General features: G+C 45.2%; 1 protein-coding gene across 2 annotated transcripts in view; it reads right to left on the reverse strand.

Annotated features, from left to right (window-relative positions):
• The window catches only part of znrf3 (zinc and ring finger 3), a 103791-nt gene that overhangs the window by 40228 nt on the left and 43512 nt on the right, over positions 1-20051 (reverse strand). For both annotated transcript variants that reach the window (XM_034692950.1, XM_034692951.1), the window contains exon 2: positions 11621-11743. In XM_034692950.1, the coding sequence (XP_034548841.1) occupies positions 11621-11743 (123 nt within the window). The remainder of the gene's footprint in view (positions 1-11620; positions 11744-20051) is intronic.

Genomic DNA, 20051 nt, shown 5'->3' on the forward strand with positions numbered 1-20051 from the left:
GACACCCCGCCAGGAAGAGCGGCCAAGATAATATCAGCAAGTTTAGGCGTACACAAACATGAAAGGAGAGCCTGAGAGGCAGGCCCCCCCCGAGTGCTCGGAGCTTCACAGGCTTTTCTCTTCTCTCTCCCTGCTGCTCCTCCTCTCTTTTTCAGTTTCTCTTTCTATCCCTCCCTCCATGCTGTGGTGTTTCAAAGTGTTTGTTCAGGGTAAGGGGCAGGTGGAGAGCGAGCTAAAACGTGAGCGCGTGCATTTCCCCCCCTTCACATTGCAAGGCCATCGAGACTACCCATTGCTGAAGTTTGGTAACTCATTGTTGATTTTTCTGCATCTTGATTTGAATCCTGAACACTAATACTTCACTCCGGCAGATTATGCAGATTATATTTTTGGTACTTCACTGAGGATTCAGTCATTGTATCGATTTGTTTGAAATACTGTGAAATGTACTTAAAGCTCCCGTGAGGATTTTTGTGTTGATTTTGGCGCCCCCTGTGGAGAAATCCATCTCTGCTGATTTCATCCTGTACATGTTATTAGTGTTTCTTGACTTTTAAAAAAACTCCTCATGCTCCTTTTTGAATCTTTGCTGTGGAACCTGTGAAAAATCCTACAGCTGAGTATTAAAGGCACAGTAAGGATCTATTTGTTTTTCTTTTTAAAGTTGTATTTTGGGGGCTTTTACACCTTTAAGATTCAAAGATTCAAAAGGTCTTTATTGTCAATTTTCACTGTATATACAAGACATACAGGAAAAACGAGCTGTTTCTCTCTTCCAGCTTTTAAATATCTAAAATTTAAATATAAAATGTAATAAAATACAGTATATAAAAACAGCATATGTACACAGTGCAGGTAGTGCAGTGGCAGTTTAAAAATGGACAATGAAAATGAAAATAGATAACAGTGAAAATGATATTAAGGTGCAGACAGTATTCGAGATAAAAAAAAAAAAAGAGGAAAGGGTATTAGATAGAGAGTGAGTAGGAGAATGGCATGCGGGAAAGACTGTAATTGAACCCGGGCTGCCTGCTATATGAGCGCACAACTAGGGGTGCAACGGACAAGACAAATACAACTTTGTCCTCCATTTATTTTGTAAAACACTTGTAAACTTTTGCCCATTAAATAAAAACAACATTCAACTCAAAATGTACTGCACGTGCAAAGCATCCTATCCGTGGGCCCAGTCCTGCCTCATTCACTGCATTTCATGGCATGGCAAGTGAAGGAGCAGAGGAACTTCAGAAGTTTCACTCCATTCTTCTTTAAATCTCTGATTTTCACCGTCCACTTTTCTTTGAGCTGCAAACTGTGAACACACCGTTTTCGTGCATTCTAGGGTCCTACAGCTGGCAAAGTGCCGATATGCGAACTGCTCCATAAACGAAAGTGAAAGTTATAAGTTGCACTCGCAGCAGTGGACTCTAAGTGACCCAGTAACAGCCTGTCTACGTATCGTTGACATGGAGACAAGTCCCGGTAAACACGGGGTGACCCGACCAAAACACAGAGTGAAGGGATAACAGTTCGGGGACCACAAATAGGCGGCCGGATGTGGCCCACGGGCCGCGTATTGACGGCCTCTGGTCTAGTGGGTGCGCGACGGAATTTCATAACGTGGCTCAAGCACATTCAGCATTCACTGTATTTCACAGGGAAACCAAAATGCTCCCATACATGTGACTTAAAAGATGCAGGAGGGTTTCCAAGTCCCTCTGCTCCTTCACTTGCCATGACTACCGCTGCGCTTGATGAGTGAGTGTGGATTCTACATGCCGTCATCACGTGAACACGCACAACTTTTTTCCATCAACCAATCCGCGGACCACGTCCGTGCCGAACCGTGGAGAGGCATCCATATGGATCACGGATCAAAGATGATCCGTTGCACCACTACGCACAACTAAACCGTTTGGCAAAATCCGAGCAGTGGGGAGTTTTTAACTTATTTTAAAGCTGCTGTGAGGAACTTTTGATTTATATCAATTTTGGCGACCCCTTGTGGACAAAGTGATACCTCTTATCTCTTATTCTGTACGTGAAAAAGTAGTGTTTTCAACAAAAACTCACCCTGCTGTCTTTTAACAGCCAGATTTATCACTCAATGTGATTATTTGCCATAAAAACAGCCAAAAAAAGGGTGTTTCTAAAGCCAAATGTCAATCATGTGGTCTGACACCTACCCCCCTCTGAGTGGTTTAAGGCATTAAAAATAACAACAGAGAAGGTATCAGTGTTGTTGTTTATGGTTTGTTTGCTTTTGAAGGTCATAAAGAGGCATCAGTGTTGGTTTCAGTCTGTTTCTCAGCTGGTTAAAAACTCCTCACAGTGCCTTTAAAGTACGCTCACTAATACTGATGCCCCTTCATGACCTACAAAGTAAAATGAGATTAACAATGACAGATTGGTTGTTTCGTGGTACGGAATTTTCATGCCTGTGCTAAGGTTGATTTTTTTTGTAAAAACAAGCTAACTAAACATTCCTCATTCACTTTGAAGTGTCTCTGTTTAGAGCTCTGCTGGTCAACTTTAGCAGAGAGAAGCAAGTTAGCGTGCAGGAAGAGTTTTCTTTTAACATAATGTTTTGTCCTCAATGCTGATACTGGAGCAGGATTAGCAAAAAGACGTACGTTATCAGTTGAAGAATTGTTTTAGATGGAGAAACTCAACAACGTGGGCTTTGCTAGCTAAAAGAGCTAAACGGCTATGAGCAGGACTCTCTGTTTCACCGGCGTGTGAATCGGTACCTGGGAATCGGTACCAGTACTCAGCGGTATCAATTTGGTACTTTTGTGTGTTTATGTGGTAATAAATGTTAATTTAAAAAACAATAAAATCTCGAATTTGTTTAATCTAACACATTTATTTAATTTAACATGAAATGAACAGAAACAGGTTTATATAGGTGATTAGATATATTAGCTGACACGTGCTGGTGGCGTCTAATTCTCTTTCGGGAGTTTATCAATGAACACACGTGAACGCCTGCCGTCTCTTTATAATAACAGGACACACAACTTACTTGTTGGGCATTCATGCACACAGGAACGGTTTTAAACATGGCAGGCAGTCGGAGCGAGAGAGACCGTCTCAACCATAGACTGTATAAAATAAACTCAATCCTCCTGAAGTTCTGCCTCACGGTGAGTGCTGCGCCCGTCAGTTGCAGGCTCTGTTTGGCGTGCTCCCGCGCAGATGCAGAGAGCAGGGAGCAGAGACGTCCACCCGATCAGTCTCGAACTATTACAGGGTGAAAGTGTGGAAAACCGCCTCCTCTTCCACTCCCTCACAGTCACAAGGATGCGTTTAGGTACCGAAACATGGTACCATTTGATTTTACGTGAATCGGTACTCTGTACTGACAGAATTCGGTCAGTACCTATAAAAGTACCGAATTCGGTACCCATCCCTAGTTTGAATGCATCACTGCTGCTCCGTCTCAGCACCATGGGGAGCAGAGCTTTCAGTCGCTCTGCTCCCCAACTCTGGAACTCACTCCCACTAGACATCCAAACCTCTGACTCACTACCCCTCTTCAAATCAAAACTCAAAACCCATCTGTTTCAAACTGCATTCCCTGCTTAATTTCCACTGCTTCATTTTTAACTTGGTGTTACTTTGCTTGTTGTTTTTATTTAGTTTATCATGTTGTTTTATTTTTTGTGTTTTAATCGGTCTGTAAAGCGACCTTGAGTGCTTTGAAAGGCGCTTCTAAATAAAATGTATAATTATTATTATTATTACTGCTCTTTGCGGCCTACAGAGTTTAACTGTGTGCATTTTGACATAGCTGGACACATCATGACACTGGGGCTGTGACGGGTATCACCAAACGAGCTAACCTTTTGTAAGCTAACTAACGGTGATAAATTTGAGTTTATGAAGTTAAGTCTGTGCAAAAATTTGCCTTGAACAGAGAAATATATTATTATTAAGAAGATCTGTATTCATTGCTACCACAAATGCTTACTTTGGCAAGAGCCATATCATTCAGTGGGTGACGGGGCTCTTTCTTGGATATAACAACCACAATTTTGTCTAAAGTGGTCACTGTGCCTTTAAGAGCTTGATATAAACTAGTGGTTTCATCTGTAAATGATCTTTCAGTGGTTCAGGTGCATATTTTTGTGGAACTTTTCAGAACTCAAGACGAGACTCCTTCAACTTCCTGAGAAGTTTGTAAAGTTGTTGTATTATTGCTGTAATACTTGCCACAGCTGCCCAGTATTGATATCCTATTGTCTGCGCGGCTGAAAGGAAGTAAGAGCTATCATTTTTGGCGCAAGCAGAGGGAAAATTGTCTTATCAATATCCTGTATCTGCACGGCTCTGCTGTGAAACGATTTCTTTAAGAAAACTCTTGGAGGGGGAAAAAACAAAAACAAGCTTCATTGGCATCGAACAAAAGCCACCGTTGTGAATCAATCTCTGCTGTGGCTTCACTGCAATCTAACACAACACTCTGGAGACTGCAGAGAGTAAAACAACTGCAATTTTCCTTCCTTCTGTTATCAAAGCTCTCTGCTTTACTCAGGTCTCTGCAGAGACAGGAGGAGGAGGAGGCATGAAAAATGAAAGCAGTGAGTAGAGAGTGATGAGAGAGAGAGACTGTGAGTCATTCAGCTGTCTGCATCAAAACACCAGCTGATCGGCTAGCCTTCTTCTTCTTCTCCTTATTTTTACTCAAGCTGGTACGAAGTGTGCAGAAACTAATGTGCACACATATACACACTGATAAATACACCCACTGAGCAGACAGTAATCCTCTCCATGCAGGCTAACATGCTGTATTAGAAGTGGTCTGAAAACACGGCTGAGATGCAGCCAGATGAATCCAGCATTGAAGCTTCTTTACTACAAGCTCTGCGGCTTGACACCCTCCTGGTATTGCCGTGGCCCCGGGACGACCTCGAGCACGCACCTGAGTGTGTACTGCTAACCTGGCTGCAGGCTTGGAGCCAGACGCCCTCCTGCAGTATCACACTCATCTGTCTGTTGCCATTTCTTTCTTTTAATGCGTTTCTGTTCTTCGGACGCACACTCAGGCAGCCCTTGTGTACTTTCTGTATCCCAGTCATTCCTCTCTCTAACACACACACACACGCACACACACGCACACACACACACACACACACACACACACACACACTACACCCTCTCTGCAGCTCTGGCTGAGATGCCAGACACGGTTAGAGTCCAAAAGCCACTTAGCACTAAGACACAGCAGCTGTTTGCTCTGGCCTGCTGTCCAATAGTGCCAACTTGAGGACCACGGTTGAAAAAGACCGAGACACACTCCTCTGCCCCCTCACATTGTTCCATGGCAACTGCGTTTTTAGGATTGTGTTTGTATGTGTGTCAAAGACAGAGCTTCCCACACAGGATATGCTTTTTATGGTTGTGTGCCTCTGGCTAAAACTTTAAAGTAGCAAGCTTTATTTCTGAAGGGATATGTCAATAAAGACCTTGATACTTTTCTTGTTTCTCTAGTTATTTTTAAGTGCTTTGTAGCGGCCGGGCTTTGGGGCCAGTTGTGCTCCGCTGCGATGAAATGTTGTCTTTGGCTGCTTTTAAAGGTGGAACTGATCGTGGTTCAGAGACGAGCTGGTCCGGGGCAGTGCCAGGCCACACACAACAAGCACATACCAGGGAGTTTTACAAGCGATGCCAGCCAAGAGGCTTGCTTTACACAGGCTGCAGCGCTGTGTGGGAGGTTGGGTTCGCATTTTTCTGCTTATATGCGTACAAAAAAAAAAAGTTGTAACAAATGAGACACAAATCTCAGCCACCCACTTACAAAACCAGACACATTCGCCTTCCTCATCTCCTCGAGAAGCCAGCCCCCCCCCCCCCCCCAAAACCTCTATCTTCCAACTCCCACTTTGCTTTCTATCTGCCACCACTCCACTCCTTTGCCTTCCCTCCTCAGGTTGCCAGGGTTATGGAGCTGATGTCATGAGAGCCTGGACCGGATGAAAGGGGGAAAGCCGACATGCTACGGCCCCGTGAGGCTGTCGGACTGACACTGCGGTACTTGAAAGAGGAGATATCTCCCTGGCCCGGTGACAAAGACTCCGACAAGCCTCGGCCACCGATGAAAGCCAGTGGCATGATTTGATGTTCCAGGGGAGCTGCCAAAAATTGCAATGTATGTGTGTGAAAGACAGAGAAAAGAAGGAAGTGGGGCCAGTTCTGAGACGGGCAGGCAAGCAGCGAGGAGTGAGGACCAAAAATATGTTGTGGACTGCAATAAAAGGCTCAAATAAAGAAGGGTTGAATGTTTGTAGAAGTGCAAGCATGATTTATGACTCTTACAAACAACTCATATAAAGTTCAGACTCCAGAAGTTAGAACTGTCCTGCTAACACCAGGGCACCCCGCAGCATCATCCTTATGTGACACCATAACCCAGACGACCACATCAAAGAATGTCTTGGGCACAGTTGGCGACAGTAGGAACTGATTTTCTCATGGTTTTCCTGCTGTTGGGGGGAGGGGTTCGGCCGTGACACACAAGAAGTCAGCAGTTTAACAGTCCTGCAGCTCTCAAAGGAACCAGAGAGGAAGTGCAGGAAAAAACTGTGTACATATACATGACACACCAGCACTTTGGAGGAGGTGTGCACATGGACTTCTGAGGCCGGCATGACCGACCTCTTTTCCTCCGCTTCCTCTGCCGCTGATATTTGCTGATTCCAGAGCATCTCTCTGCAACAGCTGGGCTGTGCTTGGACCACAGGAGATTTCGAGACTTAACCAACGATGAAAGACTTCACAGACTTTCCTCTAACTTCCTAAACTTTACTAGACTCCCTACAGAAAACTTTTGCGATCAATTGTTTTTTATTTCAAAGAGAAGGGCATGACATATTTCAGAGACAATAGTACAACAGGTTGTAGGCATTTCTCTTTAAACTAGACCCCCCCCCCACATGGCGACAACCCCCTCCCTCTTATCCCAGCAAGATCTTCAACGTTGTTACTTAAGTTTTAAACAGCAGTACAGTATGTAATAATCTAGTCTCCTCTGTGTTTAGTAGGTCAAGGTAGGTCAAGGTAAACTCCCTACTGAAAACTGATCACGCATCAAGATCTGGTAGGATCTTTTGGGTTGTCTGAGAGACACAGATGAAAACAAACAGAGTAAAACATAATAAATCTGATGCCTCTTCCCACTTATGTTCATAATAGAAGAACAGAAGACTTAACAAGCCTTGATGGAAAGGCCTTTTGAGACACACTCAACATGGGTCGTCTTTTCTTCTGCGAACACTGCAGGCAAGATTGTATCCGTTTGTTTTTCTGTCAACAATAGTATGCTAGCTAATGTTAGCCTGAGGCTCTAGAGTGTCTGCTGTTGCTTCGTAGCATAATCACTGTCCAAGATGAACCCCTGCATGGAAAACACCAACTTTAAATGACTATTTTAAAAAGGTACAGTGTGTAGAATTTGGGCCACTTTGGCCGCTTGTGGAGCTTCACCAACTGGTTGAGTGAGCAAGGAAGTGTTTAAATCAAAAAATGTGACTGTTAGATATCGCTAAATATTTCCTTTGCTACACTCTGTATCTTTAACTCTTTAATGCACAACTGGATCCAGAAACCTCTCACATAACCTGTTAATCTGGCCAAACATTGGCACCCAGTTCAAACCAGAATCCTCTTTTTACTGTCCAGCAACGTATCAAATAAAAATCAGCTCAAAACTTCTGTAGTCAGCTTTACACGAACAAAGAAGCTCCTACTGAAGGAAAAGTTGAAATAACTTTAACAGGGAACTCAAACAGTAAATCAAACTATCTTGAACACCTTCTGATGTGAGTGATTCTTGGATGAGAGAGTGAGTACTCGTTCTTTTTGTTCACAAATGTTTTCAATATTACATTTGCTCTAGTAGCTATCTGGATGACCATTGGTGCATGAGCTGAGGTTAGCCCTTTCCCTGTATTTTATCCTAATCTAAATTAAGAGGGCCGGCCTGTGTCTGGATCTTGGCCTGCTCTGAAGCACAGCTTGGAGCATTGTGTCCTCAGACTCTTTATATTTGGACATCGATTGGTGTAAACAACATTTTTTCTCCTCCAATTCTGTTTTGTCTGTTCACTGGGATTCTGTAATTGAATGGATACTAAATTAACCAGACAAGACCCCAACACTGTTGGTGGCAAAGTGGCAGCAAAGCGGAGTGGGTTCTTGGGTTCAGTCAGGGGCCAGTCGGGTAGGGCGGGTGAGGGGTGGGGGCTGCCGAGCACTGGGCCAGACCAGGCGGGGTGAGTGTGTAAAAGTGGGCATAGTATCCGGACTCGGGCTGGGCATGGTGGCCTGGCTGGCCGGGCAGAGTAAGCAGACTGGCAGGGGGTAAACACTGCACTGTCTGCCCTGGCAAAAGCGATGGTGCCAACGCAAAGCACCCAGCTGTGTTCGGACCCCGGTTGAGGGTCTGTCAAGATCCAACAATGGGCTTTCCCTACTCTAATTATAGTCCCGGCAGAATAAAAACAGAGGAAAGAGAGTGGTCAAGAGGTTAGGGAGGCTGGCTGGAAGCCAGAAGGTCACAGATGAAGGTTCCTGCCATCCTCTCTAGGCCATCGCCTAGCAAAACTTTCACACTTAGAATGTATAAAATGGGCAGCTCATTATAACTTTTTTCTCTGACGGGTCCAGTGAGCTGTGGTTCTTGGGTACTCGGGTGTCCTCGTGGCTTTGTTGGCGAAGGAACTTGCCATGTAGCCACAGTGTTCTGAATCTGGATCAATTACATCACCAGCCCCTTTCAAGTCTTTTTGTCCGTCTTTATCACATAAAATGTGTTCTTAAAAAACAGAACAAGTCAGGTTTTTAAATCTCTGCCCTTTTGACGTGAACTCCCATAAGCTATAACAAAAACAACACATCTTAACAGTTTGGTTTTGGACTTAAGTGTGAGCTTTTACCTTTAAGCAGACATGAGGAGCAAGCAAGTCTAGAGGGATCACTTTTTCCCCAAGTCCACGTTCCCACAGCTTTTAGCTTCTGAGATGTGAAGTCCTCATGTCCGACTAACATGAGTCCAAAAGCCTGGCTGATTTGATTGACAAATGGGTGGGTTGGAGCTGTTTGCCATCTGTGTTTAGGTCGACTAAAAGTTATGTTAGGTCAGCAATTCCAATATGGCGCCAACCAGAAAGCCTTTACAGAAACAAATGGGTGACATCACCTAGACTGCGTCAATGTTTTGTACAGCATATGGTTAATTGTTGACGATGTGATGTATTCCAGTTGGTAAGGGGCACTTTAACCTTGATGTCTCCAAAAGTTCACGGGTAAATCATTGGACTTGCTGGCAAATTGCACCTAAACATAACAATGACTCATCAAAAGCTCTGTCTTGTCTTAATGGCTTAAAGCTAGACCAAAATTGCCCCTGAATCGCTCTGTGGTTGTACCTTTCTCAGCAGATGTGTGTCTAACATGAGTCTGGTCCTGCTGGAGGTTTCTGCCTGTTAAAGGAAGTTTGTCCTTGCCACTGTAACTTGCTAAATGCTGCAAAGTGCTCTGCTCATGGTGGATTAAGATGAGATCAGACTGAGTCCTGTCTGTAAGATGGGACTGGATCTTATCCTATCTTGATGTTGGGTCTTTGTTAATAATAGAACAGAGTATGGTCTATGTCTTAATGGCTTAAAGCTAGACCAAAATTGCCCCTGAATCGCTCTGTGGTTGTACCTTTAATACCAGTCTCAGCAGATGTGTGTCTAACATGAGTCTGGTCCTGCTGGAGGTTTCTGCCTGTTAAAGGAAGTTTGTCCTTGCCACTGTAACTTGCTAAATGCTGCAAAGTGCTCTGCTCATGGTGGATTAAGATGAGATCAGACTGAGTCCTATCTGTAAGATGGGACTGGATCTTATCCTGTCTTGATGTTGGGTCTTTGTAAATAATAGAACATAGAGTACGGTCTAGACCTCCTCTGTTTTTGAAGAAACATAGAAAAACAGCTCTTGATGCTCATGAACAGCCTGTCTTTAAAAAAGGCTTCTGGCTTGAGTAACACACCTTCAGGACATTGAATAAAACTTTGCTGCATCTGTCTTTAGATATCAGTTATTGTACCCTTGGACCTTTTAATAAACTTTAATGTGTAAGAAGAATGAAGTCCCCATTCTAACATAAACTTCCTACCATTCAAAATCATGTACTCCTCTCACAGACTGCACAGACTCTTTTTTTGCCAACACGTACTGTTCCCATGACAATTATAGCAGCGGTAATTGGTAAGCAACAAGTTTCACCATTATAGTTTCCTTGGTTTCCCTCTGGAGCCGTTAACTGCTCCTCAAACATGGACACATGGCCTCAGGCCGTTTACTAGTGAGTGAAGCCACCCATGACACTGATGTATTCTCAGCTACAGTCAGGAGCAGTTTGAGTGCTGAACATTAGGTCAGTTTTCAGGTCTCAGCATAAGTATGCATCAGCTAGATAGCAGCAGCCATCACGGAAGAAAGTGCACCATTAGCATGTCTATACGACACAAGGGCTCCTTAAATTATGAATGGCTGCTCTCTTTCTGTCACCGGGCATGCTCAGGATAAATGAGACTATAGCCCGCCCTCCTTCTCCTCCTCCTCCTCCCTCCTGCTTCATCCTCCAGGGAATGTTGGTACATTCCATTAAGAGGAACACTTAATTAAAGCATGATAAAATACCACTCGGAGTCTCCAGAGGGGTCTGGGCAGGGAGGGAAGGGGGGGTAAGGACATGCAGGCTGAGAGAGACCAGAGAGGGACTGAGTTCAGCCTCACTCTCCCAACAATGGGAAGTAAGAATCAAAATAAAACAAAATCATCCTTCCGTGAATTGTCTCTGTGAACACTAAAGATCAAAGATAAACTCTTAAAAGGGTTTCGTTAAGTACAAGGAAGTCGCCCTTAAGAGTGTGGAAAACTGGGCTTACAATGGACACAAAACATGTCTGCTGCCAGCTAATGGAGCCAAGACATCACAGCATCCTAATGTTCCATCAGTTTAGTTGGGCCGTGGAGAGTAGTAGAACTATATACATTTCTTGTTGTTCTTGGTCCTGAAAGCTGAGGAGTATGCAACACCTAAAACGGCGATGTCTTCCTAATTTGCAAGGAATAATGCAGTATGAAACGGGTGCAATGGCTGCATCCGTTCTAAAAACCTGGTCTCAATTTACACGATTCATCACACCATGGTGTCAGAGTGACTTATTCTCAACAACAGGATGTTTGAAACAAGCGTAAGGTTCATTGAACATGACTCAATACACTTACAATGAGGGATGCAGCAGTTAGGCATTCATCATATCATCAGCATATTGGCATACATGGAAATTTTGGACATGGTACCAGCACTCAATGAGACAATAGGTGCACTGACAGAGGCACTCAAATGTACTTCCTTGTGTGAATACAAGGTGAAGGTGTTGTCTCGAGGGTAGTGCATGTTTTTCACAGCCCTCCTGTCAAATCTTTCTTTCACTGTGTCGTTTTCTGAAGATGAATTGCTGTACCTGCGTGCAAAATAAAATGACCTTTGCGAGTGTTTCCAGCAAGAGTTTTTGAGAAACTACCGCCTGCATGAACTTGAAAGACTAACTTAGCAGTTCTTTACCTTTCCCAGCACAGTGAGACAACTGGGGTCCAGCTCTGGTTGCTCAAGCTTCACCACTCCAACCCAGCCGTACTCATACAGGTCCTCTTCATCATTGTTGTTACATAGTCCCAAAGGATGCATCTGAAAAGAAGATAACAGAGATGTATAAGTATTTGTGACATAACATGGGAGGTGGTGTAACTTAAAAGGTAACCGTGAAACTCAAACACAACTGAAGAAAAAAAATAAAAAAGTCAGAGAGTCACATTTTGTGCAGCGACACAAAACAACATGTCAAGTGTTTCAAGAGAACATGAAACGCCACCCCACACGATGACAGAAGCTCCCGGCATCCTTGGCTTATAGATTTGCCGTCCCCTGCTTGCACCCCACAACCTCCCCTTGTTTGAAGGAGTACAATAATTTATAATCCACTTGTCACCTATATTCCACGATGAAAAGTAAGAGTTTAAGAGCATTAGACGTCTCCGAAGTATCCGCTGTGTGCGGCAAAATCATGCAGGATCTAAACACAGAGTGAAGCATTCCAGCAGACCTCTCAAAGAAAAGAAGCACATAAGCAAAACTGGGATTAATGTGCTTTCGCAGATCCCCTGACGAGGCAGTTTCCACAGAATTTCTACTTTCGGGAAACAGTGGGGTTCGCCTCCTTCGCCTACATCTGCTGCGAGTGATTGAGAGTGGTGCCGTTGCGGTTGTGTTTGAGAGTACTTTCACAAAGACTGGGCATGTTTTATCTCCTCTTATTGAATTTAAAAAGTGGCTGCTAACAATCAGTGCCTATCAGACTATCTTGAGTTGTCCTCTCATTACACTCAAGGCCACTTAATTGGCCCAGTTCTCTGCGCCAAAAGGCTTTCCAGAGCGAGTGCCTAGACAAGTCTTTAAAGGAGATTAAAGTTAGAGGAAGGCACACATCACAAACACCGTCTCACTCACTGCCTCCCCAAAAAAGAGGAAGTAGTAGCCTCCTTAATTGCAGTCCAACAGAAGCATTTAACTCAAGAGTACATCCGTTACTTTTCCTGACTGAGGGAGGAAGGTAAAGAAGGCTGGAGAGTAATTAGTTGGCAGATAGGTTGTCAGAGAATGAGAGTTTAAAAGATAAGAACATTTGTCAGTCTTGCGTGTGAGCTGAGCTGCACTCCCATGCTTTCTATTTTTGATGAGGTAAACAAAAAAGTCTACAAACTACAACACTCAGCTTTTCATCAGGATGAAATAATGATCTCCTCAAACATGGTGGGATTAAAACTGTAACTAAGTGGAGTCACAAAATCCTGGATCAGTTCCCTCGCCTGGCAACCGAGCAAAGACAAGCTCCTGTATTAGCATTAGAACTGGGCCAAACTGACCTGCAGGCCACTTATCCTATTAACCCAATGACCATAGCACCTCAATCAGCCAGCACCGTGGCGCCTAGCCCTTGGCTGCTCTGGCTCCTGGGCCACTGCTGATGACCCCAGATACCCTTCTCCCTGAGGTGACCCCCTGACCTTTGAACCCCACTTCATCCTGTTGGGAGTAGGTTGGTCGTGCAGCAGGCCAATTGAAGGAATACTCTGAAGGCGCCTTGTCACTTCAGTGCCACAAGACAGAGGGGTCAAGCCCCTGACCTGAGGGACTTTTGGGGAAGAAGCAGCTCAGAGTAAGGGGGTCAAATGCAAATCAGGTGGACTGTGGAAGAGTCATGGGGAAGGAATGTGGACAACGTATGCCGGTATGGAGCTCCACAGTGTGGCATCTTCTCTTACAGCCCGAGGGATGAAATCTGAAGTATCCGTTTTGCAGAAACAAGCAGACTGCAGATGCTGAGTAGGAGATATCGCAAGCTTTTAAAGCCTCAAAGTTGGAAGAACATGAAACACCAAAGACGCCAACTCCTCCATCCTGCGTTGCACCTTAAGAGAAAAGAATGCTCATCCTTGTTTCTCCTCTTCAGGCCTCCCACACACGGACAAAATGTGAGGAATCATGATGGATTGAGCTCCAGTGGTCAATTACAGCTCTTCTGCTTCGTAACAAAGCAGATGGCTCTCTGAGCAGAGTACTGCAGGTCACCATGAGTCAAGGCTACCCTGACTCAAAACATGTTTTCACAAATAAGTGCATGCAGTCGCCTTGTCTGCCTGCATTGCATCGACTCCCTGTGCGTTTTCTCTTCTAAACAGAGGCGAGCAGAGAGCCACCGTGCTCCGTGTGTGGACGACAGATATTAGCCTAAGGCTGGCAGGAGCAGTGAGGTAGCAAAGGTATACATTACATACACATTTGGTATGATAATTTCAGAGCATGCTGTCCCTCCCAGCCGTCGGAGGATGCAGAAATTGAAGGGAAACACAAAGATGAAAGAGCATAACCTCAACATGCATATCTTGACCTGCCCCTCCCTCATCTCTCTACAAACAGGAACCATCCTCAGAGGCATGCCACACACCCAAGTCAGCTGAGGTAACGTTTTGAATTTCATTTGAAATAAGCATGCTGATGGAGGAGGAAGCAGAGACAGTCAGTGTAGGAGGGGATCAACACAGAGTCTCACTCAGTCTAAAGAGGACCAGGAAGAGGAGCGCTGTGTGATTATGACCTCTCTCTCCTGCTTGTCCAACAGCTTGGATGGCAGCGGGGAGCCCCGCCTGCGCCCCTGGGTCTCGAACACTAGGCCATTGTGCGGGGGCTCTTGCACTCCAAATGGGGCAGTGTTGTTGTTGTGAACCGTGTTGTTATTTTAGAGGCTGGCCATCGCACCATTATCTCTGCCACAGGGACTTCTCTTTCTTGTCAGATGTTGACGTAGGCGTTGATGGATGTGGGGATGGGGAGCAGAAGGAAAAGGAGCTGAGTTTAGTGGAGAGACGGGGATCTAGTGAAGTGGGTCACGGCTACTGGCTGCTCCTACAAAAGGAGTAACGAGCACAAATGCAAACGTGCTCTCTCTCACACACACAAACAAACACAATAACACACAAAACCCCGACAGAGAGTCCCCTCTTGTCCTCCCAATGTTAACTTTCCCTGCTATAGGCCCCAAATCACACAAGTTAAGCCCACTGGAAACACCCTGCTGCTCCACTTTGCTCGGCTACACTGCACCCAGGGTTTTTGGGTGGAGGGTATCCGGCGCCCCCAAAGTGCCACAAGGGGGCGGCTCTTGGTCCTCGCTGCTTGTCCTGCCCCTGGGGGGGAGGCAGCCTTTCACATGAATATCCCGTTACAGAGGCGACACTCTCAATGAAATCCTGGCAGAGAATTGAACTCCGCCTGTCAGTCAAGTGGGCAACACCCCCTGATAACCCCGCCCCCTTTCTCCAAAACCACCTGTAGAGGAAGATCACATGGGCGAGGGATGGTTTCGAATGTGATGCCACCTTTAACATGCTCATACTAGAACACTTTCTTTATCATTGATCATCAAGTTTCATTCTGATTTCAAAGTTTGATGGTATTTGTTTCTTTCTGACGATGTGTCAAGTTTCCAAGGCTCTTTATTTTTAATCTTGTTAGAACATAGGAACAAAGTTTCAAATAAAGTAGCACCCAGTCTTTTAAAGTTCTCCACTCTACCAACAAGTGACCTCATAAATGTTGGTAATGGGATCAAAACAGGGACCTACTTCTTCAACCCCCCCCCCCCCATGCTCTTAAAGGAAATCAACATGCAAGTCACACCATACAACGCCATTCTTCTCTGTCTGTCTGTGACACAATTCGCTGAGCCTTTGATCACCCAACAACCTCTTCTTCGCTCCCTCCTCTTTTTCTTCTCTCCCTCTAAATTATTGGTGGCCCTGGTTACAGACCCCCATTACCTCCCCTTTCTCCCTCCCACACCTCCAAAACAGTCACCCTTCCCCTGCCCTCACAATGCCGCCTGTGCATGAAAGAGCTTGTCCCGCCCCCCCCCCCCCCCCCCCCCCCCCCCCCCCCCCCCCCCCCCCCCCCCCCCTTACAGCTGTGTATTTGTGTGCGTTTTACAAATTCTGTCCTCACTTGCACTTCCGCTCCAACAGGAAAAGTAGCGGCAGTTGAATGAAAAGTCATAATCAGCAGCTTTTCGCTGCCGTGCCAAACTTTATGAAAATGATCCCAGGCACCTCGAAAATCTTCACTTCTCCAGATGCCTGCATTTGCAAGTTGAAACACCTCCAGGGCTAAAAAGAAAAACTCTTTGTGACGAAGCAGAAATTTCAACAAATTTTGTTCCTCTTTGTGCTTCAAACACCTCGGGGGGCAGGGGAGCCTTCTCAACATGAAGAAGAATGATGCTCATGGTGTGCAAAATCTTGCTGAAACATGGCGCTCAATGTGCTGTGCATTACAATAAGGCATTGCTGGATACAACACACCAGGAGCTCAAGACATCAAAGGCAAGTGGGCGGATTGGAAAGGAAAACGATCCCTGAGCTACACGGATCCATACAGGATGCAGACGCAGACCCTGAATGAACGACCTTGAAACTAAAACTCTGAAAAGTCTATTTTAGAAAGCTCAACTCTGAGGTTTGACTCAGGAATGAGCTCCAGCACTTCTTGTGATGGCATTTAGGTCACCCGGAGGAGGAGGAGTTTCTGTTGTAACAATCAAAGCTGCCTTGTTGTCTGAAGCGTGTGCCAGCGGATGACAGTTTTTACAAGATGTTCTCTGTGAGGCTGGCTAAATGATTAACCGTGCAGGTTTGTTGTTCTTAGGGTTTCTTTTATGAATGTTGGAAGAAGGGCTGGCACCTATTTCACATGCACACAAAATGTAGAGGAAGAAAAACCTGGGCACGGCGCCAGTCCTCGCACCCACCTGCTTCCCCGGCACAGTGTATGTGTTTACGTCTCTCACTGTTTGAGCACAGGCGTGTGCAGAGGTCAGTGTGCGGACCCGAAACACATCACGGGTGACCGAGGGGTAACTCGGCGGCATCTTTCACTGACCGCCCGATCGCCGTGAACTCGTTCACCCTGGAAGAGAAGCAAACCGCCCACCTCCCGGGGGCCTTTGATTCAGCCGACCCCCCCTCTGACCTCCTCCAACGCACCCTCCCCACCGCCAGCTTCATCAACACTTTCCCCTCCCCAGCACCGCGCTGTGACTACCTGCTCCATCAGGGGAGGATTTTCTACTTCCTGGAGTAACATGCACAGTTTTGCCAACAGAGGTTGTGAGGAGTTGTGTAGAGGGCTGTGAGGATGTTCAGATCACAGGCCACAGACTGGAGCCCCATTCACACATGAACCCTGAAACTTTCCAGAAATTTATGTCCTGACATTTCCTAGTCTTGCGGAAGACAATAATTTGAATTTGAAGCTTTCTTACAAACTGAAATACTCCTTTTGGTTTAGGTAGGCTGGGTGCCTGGGAATAACATGGGGTGGTAGTAGTAGGAGGAGGATAAGTCTTCTGAATTGATGACTGGTTCTGGGTTACTATGACTAAAAGATATCTATGACTAAGGACGTTTCCACAACCCAAAAGCGAGTGGGACAAAATTGCACAGTGGACTTTGTTCGAGGCATCCTGGCAGGAAGAAGTCTGCTTAAAGTCCAGATGAGTGATTTGGAAATTTGTCTTTTCACGTGAAGCATATTTGAATGTCAGGGAATTTCTAATGTTGCAGTGCATGTGTGAAAGGAGCTTAATTCTCCTCTGAGATGTTGGGTGTTTTTCTTAGCCTTTAAATGCAATATCCATACATGGACGAAACTCAGGCAAACTCTGAAAATGTTCGGGGCACTTGTGGCCTAGTGGTCTAAGCGCCCCACGTACAGAGGCTAAAGTCGCCGGTTCGATTCCCGGCCGGTCGACCATTTCCTGCATGTCTTCCCCCGCTCTCTACTCCCCACATTTCCTGTCTCTCTTCAGCTGTCCTATAAAATAAAAGGCAAAAAGGCCAAAAATATAACTTTAAAAAAAAAAAAATTCTGAAAATGTTCAGGGTGTTTTTCCCAGTATTTCTATTTTCAGTCCCTTTGTAAAATTCCAGGGATCGCAAGGTGAGCTGCTGTGTGAATGCAGCAGAAAATATCCTGGAAAATTACATGCGACAGAGAGTCAGCACGCAAGGGTGATGTTTAAAAAATGCAACTGGTGTGAGCCTGGAAGGGCAACAGGTAACAGGGTGAATAAAAAAATATCCAAGGTTGTTGAAGAGGGAGAATCATTTGAAGACAAGAAAACCAAGATGTCTGCACATCCTTGTGCATGCACGAAGCTCTGATATAAATGCAAAAACTGTCATGGTTGCATAGCTCTCTGTTGCTTCGTCTGTCAAACATTACGCTGTAGCATGTTTTGATGTTCTATCCTGCTTCTCAAGACTCATCCTCACCCCTCTTATCCAACAGGTAAGATTTCATGCTGTAGGGACATTTGTGAAAAAGCACCGAGGAAAATTTCGAGGTCAGAGCTCCTGGAGATCTTTAGAAAATTCAAGAGTGCGTATGTGAGGTAGGCTGTAGAAACAGAGGAGCTTCTTCAGGATGGTATGCAACAGGATGAGACTTTAACAAGCACACAGGACACCCACACAGCTCTGCAGACTTACACAACCTGGAGCCTTGCAGAACATGAAGACACACACACACCATCTGCCAGCATGTTGATACAAAGAAATGATACATGCAGTTAGGGATCAATTTTCTCATGCATGTATCCACCTCAAACTGGCTTCACAATTTGCACGCTGGGCTTTGAACTGGACATTAAAGTATTATGAAAAGAAGAAAAAGGGACGTAAAGAAGATGGAGTTATCGTTTCGTACATGCGAAAGATACATAGCTGTAAAAATCGGGGTTTTCACTCTCCATGTACAACCAGTTATCCTCTTGCTAACTTGTTTGTTGATTGTTTTGGTTTGTGACCAAGCAGCAACCTGCGGTCTCAAACTATGAAGCCCATGCGGAAGAGTTATAAACTGCAATACATGGAGAATCCGCTTGAGGCTGGCTGCAGAAACACCGAAAACCACACAGACATGAATGGGAGAAAGACGATCTTTGTAGCATTAATAAACATGTTTACAGCCTGGTTAAAAAAACGGCTTGGCCCTAAGTAGCTAATCTCTCTATCGGCACACACTGTACGGGGGGGGGGGGGGGATTTTTTTCTAACGTGACGGTTCAGAAGATACTAAGATTACAAGATTATGAGTTTTTGGCCAAATAAGGACATGACTGACTGGACTCCTGGTCGGGAACACATAGCTGTTGGCTAGGAGTCTCAAACTCCGCCCCTTTACGTCACACTCTGCCTGGTTGAGTTCCGCATTTCCAATATGGCTGCCGCCGTCGATTGGCTTCAAAACAGCGCTCAGGAACAGATGGGTGACGCCACGGATACTACGTCCATCATTCATACAGTCTATGTTGTTGACGTAAAAGGTCAACCAGAAGAAGGTACAATAATAACCAGCTGAATGTGGGTATATCGCCACCTACTGTGGCGGAGGCAGACAGCAGTCCAAAGCTATAACTGTACCTTGATATAAATGGGGCGCTGCCTGCAAGCTAGTTCAGGCAGACAACTCGAGCTGCGCTCATTCATACCGACACGTCATCACCTCTCTATCAGCTGATCTCAACATCCTCTCATTTGGCGGTCCATTCAAACTGCAGGTCTCCCTGTCTCTGCCTCTGCTTTGCAAGTGCTCCTGCTGTCCTGCTCAGTGCTGTGTGAAAACTTTGTACCCACCTCCTCCCCGGCATCCACCTGTGGGCTCTGAGGGGGGTTAGTCCTATCTCATTACTCCTAAATGTCTGCATTTAAAAAATCTGAGGAGTAATGAGGTTCGGAGCCCATACGCCAAACACAATACTGTATGCTGCAATAAGCTTATCTTAAGTAAACGTGAGTTGCCTGACTGAACTGTGCATATAAACACACTGATGACTCATACATTTAACAGCCTATTGTGAGAGATTCATACTCCATCTGTCACCTCTCCATCAGCACTCTTTAACTCCCTGATCTATGATCTATCTCATGACATGGCTGTCATGTAGTCACCGCAAGTACAGAGCAATGATCCAACATATTCACAGAGGTGTGCAGCTCTCTAACGCAGCATGAAATTACACTCTAGTGTACTCTGAATCATTGAAGTATTGCGCTTGGATGGACTGCAACGTGTGATTATCTTCATGTGTGACTAACCCATCAACCCCTCTGATGTATTCACATTAGGAAAAGTGTCTCTGTGATGAGTTCTGAGAGTCCAGAGGAGGATTGTTTCCATTTCTCTTTCACAATCTTTGAGGTATTTTAACTTGACTGATGAAAATCCTCACTGTTGTAAAAATGGAACTAGTTATGTTAGCATTAAACGCACTCCTGAAAGTCTCATGACATCGAAGCATGAGGCAACCTTTTCAGCATCTTTGTGTCCTCGTCAGACTACTAGCAGATAAATGCAGGGTGAGATGGCGTCCTAATTAAAAGTA

Source organism: Notolabrus celidotus, chromosome 9, assembly GCF_009762535.1.
Source record: "Notolabrus celidotus isolate fNotCel1 chromosome 9, fNotCel1.pri, whole genome shotgun sequence".
NCBI classification, from domain to species: domain Eukaryota; kingdom Metazoa; phylum Chordata; class Actinopteri; order Labriformes; family Labridae; genus Notolabrus; species Notolabrus celidotus.